This window comes from Mustela nigripes, chromosome 4 (genome assembly GCF_022355385.1).
Source record: "Mustela nigripes isolate SB6536 chromosome 4, MUSNIG.SB6536, whole genome shotgun sequence".
Taxonomy (NCBI): Eukaryota; Metazoa; Chordata; class Mammalia; order Carnivora; family Mustelidae; genus Mustela; species Mustela nigripes.
This window is the reverse complement of record NC_081560.1, coordinates 153,201,022-153,211,984: the sequence shown is the minus strand read 5'-3', so window position 1 is coordinate 153,211,984 and position 10,963 is coordinate 153,201,022. Positions and strand designations below refer to the sequence as shown.

Genomic DNA, 10,963 nt, shown 5'->3' with positions numbered 1-10,963 from the left:
GTGCAGCCATTTCCCCACAGGGCCTCTACCCAGCTCAGCGAATAGTGAGTAGGGGATTCACTCTCTAAGCTGCTCACTGAGGAGAGAAGGAATTGGACCGTGCATCTAGCGTTCCCCACTTCTCTAGCTTCTTCTAGAAAGACTAGTTTCTATCCTCCTTGTCACAGGGACCAACAGGGTTTGGCATACTTTAGTCTCCTGGGACATACTAGAAACAAAGATAATGGTTTGGATGAGCACAAAGGTTCAAGAAGTACCCAGAATCTCGCTGGGCTGATAGGGGAGGTTCATCTCCTACACTAGTCTGATTCATGAGGCCAGGCTGTGAAAATTGGCAGAGGTGGCTATTTCATCTAATGCACAGAAACCAGAACCCCTGAGAACTCCTGCTTTTAGATTAGGTTCAGAAATTACCTTCTTTGGAGAAAGAAGGGACAAAGACATAGCTGTCCTTGGAAGATCATAACCCCCAGGGCACTTTATAATCAAAACATTCCCAGGCAAAAAAAAAAAAAAAAAAAAAATCTAAATCAGCCAATATTTTTTGAAGTCTAAAATTCTTCCCAATCAGATTATGCCTTGAGTATAAGTAATTCTCAAATCAAGCAGGAAGGAGTGTATGTGCTCAAATCAGACATAGTGAAAATCAAATGCATAGTATGCAAATGCCATGTGGGATGTGACAGGAACCATTTTCCATTAGGGCCAGTTGTCTTCAGGTGGGAGCCACTTCCTCCATGGACCTACAAACACAATAACTGACCCAATTTTAATCCATTTTTTTAAAAATTAGCAATTGCACTCATTTTCCTTTTAAACTTTCCTAATTATGAGTTTTGTTAGCTTTTGCTGCATACAGGGTCAACCATAATTTAGCTTAACCTGACAGACAGCAGCAGCTCCCATACCCAAAGTCACATTAGGAGAAAACATCTCTTCCATGTAGGGAGAAACTTTGGTAGTGGGGTAACCTACCTTTCAGCAACCTACAGGGATCAAGGCTTAGCAACATCAATTACAGGGAAATAAACCAGAACAAATCTAAAAGTTCTGGGATGCCTGGGTGGCTCAGTCAGCTAAGCATCTGCCTTCAGCTCAGGTCATGATCCCAGCATTCGGGGATGAAGTCCCGCATTGGGATCCCTACTTGGCGGAGAGCCTGCTTCTCCCTCCACTTCTAACTCATGCTCTCTCTCAATATTTCTGTCTTTCTCTCTCAAATAAATAAATAAAATCTTTTTAAAACTTTTTAAAGTTTTGCATTTTATTTCTATTTTAAGAAAGACTTAAAAGCAATTTTGTTGATAATATTAGATACATCCTAACCACCTGGAGTTACACTGAGCTATTTACACCTATAAAACCAATAGACCCGAAGAGAGAACCAGCTTACTGTTGGTTCATTTACATAAAATATCCAATTAATGAAATACCTTATTTTTCACTTGGCTATAGTTTTATGACTTTATATAATTTCAGAACAATTTGCTTCTAAAATTTCAAACCCTGAATACATAAAATGGTTACGGTTTCTATCCTTTCTTAGTATCAGAAAACTCAAACATAAAAATGTACCATGAATAGTGATTATTATTATCTGATTGACAACTTATTTATTCTTAAAGACTTTGTATTATGTGACTTATGTATACTGGGCTCTCCATAAATGTTGTGTGAATTGAATTCATGAAAGACCACTGAGTAGAAAATCAAGGAAGATATTCTTCAGCATGATAGAGAGAACTAAAAGAAATTTTCAAAGAGTGCAAAGTATTGTATTGCAAAGTGATATAGTACCCAGATGGATGAAAATTAGTATAAACTAGATCACCATATGGAGAATTCTATAGAAAATATTTCTGCAATTGTGGGAAATTGAACTAGAAGACCAAGAAGTTCCACTTAATCACCAAAGCTCTGTTTCTGTAACCTCAATCTCGATAGAGCATCCCTCAGAGCCCGATGGACCTGCTTGTTCCGCAGAGTGTAGATGACAGGGTTGAGCAGTGGGGTCACCACCGTGTTCACAAGGGCAGCCTCCCTGTTGGAGTCCAGCCTGTTCGTTTGCTCTGGTTTCACATATATGAACACACAGCTGCCGTACATCAGAGAGAGAACTATGAGGTGAGAGGAGCAGGTGGAGAAAGCTTTCTGTTTCTCCTTGGCTGATGGGAGTCGCAGGACTGTGACTACTATGTTGCTGTATGCAATGGTGGTTATGATAAGAGATGTTATAAGGATAAACAAGGCGAGGACAAAGGTCAACATTTCAGTATGTCTGGTGTCAGAGCAGGAGAGATGAATCAGAGGGCCAAGGTCACAGAGAAAGTGGGGGATGACATGGGGGCCACAGAAGGACAACTGGAAAACCTTCACTACCAGCCCCGTGATGAGAGGAAAGGCCAAAGCGAAGCAGGCAGTGACCAGGAGGAAGCAAGTCTTCGGGTTCATGATGGTCGGGTAATGCAGAGGCTTGCAAATGGCCACACACCGATCCAGAGACATCACTGCCATGAGGAAGAAAATTATTGACCCAAAAAAGAAAAAAGAAAAGGCTTGTATGAGACAAGCAGTAAAGGAAATTGGTTACCTTCCCAACAGGAAGATAGACAGCAGTTTAGGAATAACTGAGGTGATAAAACAGCATTCAGAGAAGGAGAACGTGCTGAGTAAAATATACATTGGTGTCCAGAGCCGATGGTCAACCCAAGTGATGGTGATGATCACCACATTTCCTGTGATAGAGGCCAGGTATGCCAGCAGATGGATCAGGAAGAAGACATTCCCTAGGGCCTGGATGGCAGGAAACCCTTCCAGAATGAATTCTTGGATTGTTGTCTCATTCCTCACCTCCATAGTGATCTCCATTTCTCTATCATCAACTCTGCTGGATCTTTCAAATAGAAAATGTCACCACCAAAGAATAAAAATTTAATTTTGGCCACTATTAAAAAGCAATAAATACTACTTGCAGCTACAATTCTGAATGAGGAATCACTTTATATAATTTAAATGTTATATTATAAATTATTTTGAAATTTGTCAATTATTAAATTGTAAAAATTGAATGTTTATTGTTCATTTTTGAAAATAATTTTTAATGTGCAACTTAATTTTTCTAGAATATATTTTAATAGTAGTCCATAAGGTAAACAATGTAAAATAAAAATTATTTGCAAATAACATATAAAAACAACAGATAACAGTGAAGGCTGTCATCCAACAGAGAATATTTTTATGGGGTCACAATGTTAATTTCTATACTTCAGGTAGCATATGCAATATATAAAGGCCTCCAAAGCACTGACTTTAGCCCTGTAGAAAAAGAAAGTGTGGGGGAGGGAGCCATTTTCCTATTAGCATGTTCCAAACCAGTTATTTTCCTGAAGTTGGCTCATTCTTAGTTCTTTACCCAAAACTTTAAGACTGAGCAGGAAATCTAGTTTATCACAGCATCTCATAACTACCCAGTCCTTGGGTTTAAGAGAAACTATGTCTAAAAATGGGAGTGAGGGATGGTTGCTTGACTTGGTTGTTCAGAATCAATGAGAAAACATTTAAATGTGCATCAGTTTCCCTCTCACTTTTACACACCTGGCAGAACAGATTTTCTGCTATTAGTCATATTACCTTTTAACGTTGTTTTCTGGGAATATTTTTGTTACACTGGAAAATTTCAGTGTGGTGGAATTATAAATATATTCTTATTGTGATCACTATAGGAACATTCATTTTTTTCCTTTTTTAAAAGATTTATTTATTTATTTGAGAGAGAGAATAAGAGAGCATGGGGGCACAGAGAAAGAAGAAGAATCCCTGCTGATCAGGGAGCCCAATGCGGGGATCAATCCCAAGATCGGGATCATGACCTGAGTTGAAGGCAGACACTTAACCAACTGAGCCACCCAGGCACCCGAGGAACATTTGTTTTTTTAAAAATGCCAGTGCCTAGCTGGAAGCCAAATGAATTGTCACATAATCTTTGGGAAAGGATTCAGGCATATGTTGGAAATCAGTGCTCTAGTAAGTCACCACAAATAAATTGTGTTTTACTTAATTCTTTGACTTAGTTAAAACTACTACATTAAATATAGATGATCCGCAATACAAACTTAAACATAACCAGTCTCTGCTTTAAATACTTGACTTGTTAGATTGCAAGTTATTCCCATGGTCATGTACTCACCAAGACGCAGCTCACGGGAAACAGCTTCTTTGACAACGTGCTGCTTTTTTCTTCCAACAAACCAGGATCTTTCTTCAAAGCTAATGGAAAGGGGAGGTGAACTTTTGGGAACTTTTAAAGAAACTGATGAATGCCTATGTCTTAAATTAATAGGAAATTATTAAAGCATGTTTTCTCATGGAAGACAGAGATTTCTAAACTCTGGAAGATTAACAGTTATAGTTTTCCCCTATGGCCAATGGAATGATAAATCCTAGATCAAGACCATAGAAACTGCTGTAAAGATGCACAAGAATATGCTGATGTAACCATTTAAAATTCCTGAACAAATTTATATCCATTCTATGGGATACAATGACACAGTCCATCTTGAACATCAAATCTGGTGGGTTGTGCATCCAAAACAGAAGAGAGTCAGGAAATAGAAACAATAAATGTTACTTTCCTTTGGACCCTGTTGCTAGTCACTTTCTTATCAACTAGTTGCTTCCCACCTTTCAGAGTAGGTGAAGATCATTGAGGTCATAAATGAGAATATATTCAAGTGCCCTGATGATATATTTACCAAAGAATTATTTACCATCCCTCATGAGGACACACAGGGTTCAAAAGGACAAACTTCTGGAATATTCAAGATTCATTAGAGGAGTACCGAAAAAGGGGAGCACGAACTTAAATCACAACAGAGTCCCAGAGGACATTTAATTGTTCATATTTGGAAATTAGAAATTTCAACAGAAACATACCCTAATTACCATTTCACTGCATATGGTGGCATACTATCACCATTCTCAGGACCCTATGCAGTCCTTTGTACAAGCCCTTAAAGGTATATTTGCCGTGAGTGCCTTAGTGTTACAAAATTTACAAAGTCCTAAATTACATATGTCAAAAAAGACAAGCTTAGGCATCAGAAAGAATGTTTTACAATTGCCTTCACTTCTTTTCCTTTTTAATCTGGTATTTTCTTTAATGAGGTATAATTTATACACTGTAAAATGGACAAATTTTAATTTTAAGTTAATGATTTTCTACATATGTAAACATCCAAGTAACCACTGCCCAAACCATAGAACATTCCCACCTCATCACAAGTGTCCTTGTGCCCCGTCCCAGTCAATAGTCCCCATCAAGAGAAAACAACTAAAGAACTACTTTTATTTCTGTCATCGAAATTTACTTTTGCCACCTCTTGAAATTCATTTAAATGGAACACAGCACATGTCTGGCTTTATTTTTCCTCGGATTCCTCAGAGTTTTCCATGCTGTCACATGAACCAATGATTAATTCTTTTGTATTGCTTTGTAGTAGGTCATTATCTATGTATATCACCTTTTTCCATTCTCCCACTGAAAGACATTTATGTCCTTTCCAGTTTAGGGCTACTATGAATAAAAACATTATGAATATTCTTCTACAAGTCTTTTTGAAGACAACATTCATTTCTCTTGAGTATATGACTTGGAGTAAAGGTACTGAATTAATTATAGAATAGGTCTTAGCACTATAAGAAATCACAAAACAAGTTCCCAAATTGGATTTAGGCTCTCAATAGCAATACATGAGAATTTTAAATGCTCCATATTATCACATTGGTCTTTTAAGTCATTTTTAATTGAACACATTCTCTGTAAATTGGTTTAGTCACTATGGAAAACAATATGGAGGTTCCTCAAAAAATTAAAAATAGAGCTACCATATGATCCAGAAACTCTACTTCTGATCATATATCCAAAGGAAATGAAAACAGGACATTGAAGGATATCTGCACTACCATGTTTATCACAGCATTAGTCACAATAGCCAATATATAAAAACAGCCATCAGTGGATGAATGGGTAAAAAGTACATTATGTGTGTGTGTGTGTATAACACGTATATATGCTTACATTATATATAATATGTATACATTATACATTATGTATACATATATACTGTGTATATGTAATAAATATATAATACATGCACATTATATATAACACAATATGTGTATGTGTATATATGTAAATAATGTGTTATTAAGCCATGAGAAAGAAGGAAATCCTGACATTTCTGACAACATGGATGGTCCTAGAGGACATTATGCAAAGTGAAATAAGTCGGAGAAAGATAAATAATAATAGTCCATTATGTATATACCGCATTTTCTTTATCCATTCACCCATCAGTGGACACTTGTGTTGTTTCTGTACCTCGGCTATAGTGAATAATGCTGCAGTGAATGTAGAAGTACAGATATCTCTTCAATATCTTCACTTCCAACTCCTTTGGATATATATCCAGAAATAGGACTGTTGGATCGTATGGTAGTTTTATTTTTTTATATCTAACTTTTAAACCGTTTTTTTAGTCAAATATAATTTTATACAGTGTTATATTAGTTTAAGGTATACAGTATAGTGATTCAATAATTCTATACATCACTCAGTGCTTGTCATGAAAATGTACTCTTAATCCCCGTCACCTATTTCACCAATCCCCCCACCTACCTCCGCACCAGCAATCACCAGTTTGTTCTCCATATTTAAAAGTCTGGTTTTTTGTCTCTTTGTTCATTTGTTTTGTTTCTTAAATTCCACATATAAATGAAATCATATGGTATCTATCTTTCTTTGAATGACTCATTTCACTTAGCATTATACCTCCCCCATAACTGGGTGATGGGCACTAAGGAGGGCACTTGATGATGAACACTGGGTGTTATATGCAACTGATGAATCACTAAATTCTACCCCCTACCTCATCCCTGCTGCCTCAAATGACAAGATTTCAATCTTTTTTTGTGGCTGAGTATTCCATTATGTGTATATATATATACATTTGTGGTATGTGAGATATATATATATAGCCATATAGAGAGAGATATATATCTCTCTACATATGTGATATATAGATATATAGAGAGATATATATATCTATATCACATCTTCCTCTTCTTCTTTTTTTATATCACATCTTCTTTTTCCATTCATCTATAGATGGACACTTGGGTTGTTTCCTATTTTAATTCTTTGAGGAAATTGTTTTCCATATTGTTTTCCACAATGACTGCATCAGTTTCGATTCTCATCAACAATGTACAAAAGTTCCCTTTTTTCCACATCTTCACCAATACTTCTTACCCTTTAATTTTTTGGATAATAGCCATTCTAATCTAAGCGTGAGATAATATCTCATGGTTTTGAGTATTTATCTGATGATTAATGATGCTGAAAATCTTTTCATATACCTATTGGCTATTTGTATGTCTTTGGGAAAAAATGTCTATTCAAGTCATTTGCCCATTATTTTATTTAGATTGTGTTTTTTATTATTGGTTTGTATCAGTTCTTTATGTAGTTTGGATTAGCTGTATGTGGCCCCAGATTTGGCCCTGACTCCTGTCACTAGCTTGTACCACTGGGCTCACCTTCAGGCCGCCCCCATAGCTGTGCACCCGCAGGCCAGAGCCCAACTGCCATCACCAGTTTCCATCGCCATGTACACTCCTATAGGGAGACCCTGCTGCCAAGAACCACACTATTCATTGTTCATTCTGGGAAAAATCATTGACAATGTGATAACTTGAGCAAAGGGAATATCCCAGATGTCAGAAAAAGAGATAAGCCTACATAAAAAAAAAATACATGGAAATCTTTATATATGCACAATGTTCTGTTTGTGGAGTAAAATATATTCTTCAAATTCTTACATAATTGCATGCCAGAATTCATAACACAGTCAATTATTATCCTTGCAATCACAGAATAATCAGACCAAACTATCAGAGTGTCCATTAAGCAACCCATGTCAACAAACACCAGTACCAGGATTTTTCTTACAGTATTTTGTGTCCAAATCTATCCTTTCCTATGAAAATCTTGAATAACTAAATTACAGTTGTAATTCTCCCACTAAAATATCCCACTAAATATTCCACTAAAATATCATTTGCACAATGAAGGAAACCATTAACAAACAAAAAGGCAACCTACTGAGTAGAAGATGTTCACAAATACCTATCTAATATATCTAATAAAGGGTTAATATCCAAAATTTAAAAAAAAAAAAAAAAACCTTAGGGGTGCTTGGGTGGCTTAGTGGGTTAAGCCTCTGCCTTCGGCTCAGGTCACGATCTCAGGGTCCTGGGATCAAGTTCTGCATCGGGCTCTCTGCTCGGCAGGGAGCCTACTTCCTCCCCTCTCTCTCTCTCTCTCTCTGCCTGCCTCTGCCTACTTGTGATCTCTGTCTGTCAAATAAATAAATAAAATCTTTAAAAAAAAATCTTAAACATCCAAAAAATTCAAATAATCTGATTTTAATATTCATGACCTGTATAAACAATTTTCCAAGGAAGACATATACATGACCAACAAACACATGAAAGAGAGAGAGGCAAACCATAAGAGACTCTCACTACAGGGAAAAAAACTGAGGGTTGCAGGAGGGGAGGTGGGTCGGGGATGGGGTAATTTGATGATGGGCATTAAGGAGGGCACTTGATGTACTGAGCACTGCGTGTTATAGTGAACTGATGAATCACTAAAGTCCACTCCTGAAACTAATAATACACTATGTGTTAACTAACTTGAATTTAAGTTTTAAAAAATGCCATGTGTGAACACACTCAAAATTTTAAAAAGGACTAAAACAAACAAACAAAAACATCTTATCATGTTCTCTCTTCTAGGCTCAAATTCTATTTCTGTTACAGTGTGTCTCCATGTCATGTTTGGCAGCAATAGAGTTATTTCACACTAGTACTAACAATGGTCACTCAGAGATTATCACATCAAACTTCTCATTCCACAAATAAAGATACTTATTTATAGATTTATTTGGAAAGACTCTACAGCCACCATTAGACTCCTTTCTACCTATGAATAGATTCATCCCATTTCCTTTAAATTTCCTATAGTAGAGAGACAATCTTAACTACTCAATTTCTTGTCCTAGAATTAATAATGCTTCCTTTCCTGTGGTACTTGTCATCAGGTCTTTAGTACTGATATCAACCTGGCAAACCAGTAAAACCAGTGGGAACTTTTGATTTCAACCAGAGACACTTATGTGTCTTCATTATTGTGGGAACTAGAATCATAAAGATTTATATTCTATTTATATAAAAACTGTGCACCAGGGCGCCTGAGTGGCTCAGTGGGTTAAAGCCTCTGTCTTTGGCTCAGGTCATGATCCCAGGGTCCTGGGATTGAGCCCTACAACGGGCTCTCTGCTCAGCAGGGAGCCTGCTTCTCCATCTCTCTCTACCTGCCTCTCTGCTACTTGTGATCTCTGTCTGTCAAATGAATAAATAAAATTGTTAAAAAAAAAAAACAACTATGCACCATTGAAAACAATTGCATTGAGTCATTTTGAGTAATGTTTTAATATCATGACAGATACATATACATATATGTCCTTCAAAAATCATTATAGTGAGACCATTTGCATCTATCCTTGAACCAATTTGATAATCTTAATTCTTGTGAATTCATTTTTCATCTCCATGCACTTACTGCAAGTAGACACTTGAAAACACACCTTTCCAACTTTGAGATTCCACATGCATCAAACAGAATCATGTATATGAAGCTTCTCATTAAAATTTGTTTAATCCTATTGAGCTAAAACTAGTGAACAGATCTGAGAAGATAATTTCATTCAACATAAAAAAGAATGTTAGAGTTTTCAAGCAGGGGAGTATATTGGATTACAAGATAAATTGGTCCCTATTCTAAGAATAAACAAGTAGAACCTCTAAAAACACATTTGCAAGTCTATATAGGAGATACCAGAAATAGGAGGGAGATTGAATTCGATGGAGAAAAGACATTCTCCTCTGACAGTCTCCTGTTCTATTTTTGCAATCTAACCCTGGACAGAGCATTCCTCAGAGCCTGGTGGACCTGCTTGTTCCACAGAGTATAGATGACAGGGTTGAGCAATGGGGTCACCACCGTGTTCACAAGGGCAGCCTCTCTGTTGGAGTTCAGCCTGTTCGTTTGCTTTGGTTTCACATATATAAACACACAGCTGCCATACATCAGAAAGAGAACCATGAGGTGAGAGGAACAGGTAGAGAAAGCTTTCTGCTGCTCCTTGGCTGATGGTAGTCGCATAATTGTCACTACTATGTTGCTGTATGCAATGATGGTTATGATAAGAGATGTCAAAAGGATAACCAAAGCAAGGACAAAGGCCAACAATTCAGTAGATCTGGTATCAGAACAAGAGAGATGAACCAGGGGCCCAAAATCACAGAAGAAGTGAGGGATGACATGGGGGCCACAGAAGGATGACTGGGAAAGCATTATAACTGGAACCACCATGAGGACAAAGCCCAAAGCTAAACAGGCCATGACTAGAAGGAAACACATCCTTGGGTTCATGATGGTTGGGTAATACAGAGGTTTGCAAATGGCCAAGTACCGATCGAGGGATAATACAGCCATAAGGAAGAAAACAGTTGTTCCCAGGAAAAGAAAGACAAAGGCTTGTGTGAAGCAGGCAGAAAAGGAAATTGATTGCTTCCCTGACAGAAAGATGGCCAGCAATTTTGGAATAACAGTGGTTATAAAACAGCATTCAAAAAAGGAGAAACTGCTAAGGAAGAAGTACATGGGTGTCTGGAGACGATGGTCAACCCAGGTGATGGTGATTATGAGTATGTTTCCCATGATGGAGGTCAGGTATGCCAACAGATGCACCATGAAGAGAACCATCCCAAGGTGCTGGACATTAGGAAAGCCCTCCAGGATGAATTCCTGAACTTCTGTCTGGTTTCTTGCATGCTCCAT

General features: G+C 37.3%; 2 protein-coding genes across 2 annotated transcripts; both read right to left on the bottom strand.

The window, feature by feature from the left end:
- Window positions 1–1,902: 1,902 nt before the first annotated feature.
- On the bottom strand, window positions 1,903–2,859 carry LOC132016450 (olfactory receptor 6C2-like). The gene is given in 1 exon segment (XM_059397695.1): window positions 1,903–2,859. A coding segment is annotated over 1 exon segment (954 nt). The 5' UTR covers window positions 2,857–2,859.
- A 7,162-nt stretch (window positions 2,860–10,021) lies between these two features.
- On the bottom strand, window positions 10,022–10,963 carry LOC132015299 (olfactory receptor 6C74-like). The gene has a single exon (XM_059395887.1). It carries the CDS (start codon window positions 10,961–10,963, stop codon window positions 10,022–10,024), a length of 942 nt encoding a protein of 313 aa, XP_059251870.1.

Excerpts from the sequence above, each read along its gene's own strand:
- LOC132015299 (XM_059395887.1), bottom strand. The coding sequence starts at position 10,963 with ATGGAGCATGCAAGAAACCAGACAGAAGTTCAGGAATTCATCCTGGAG.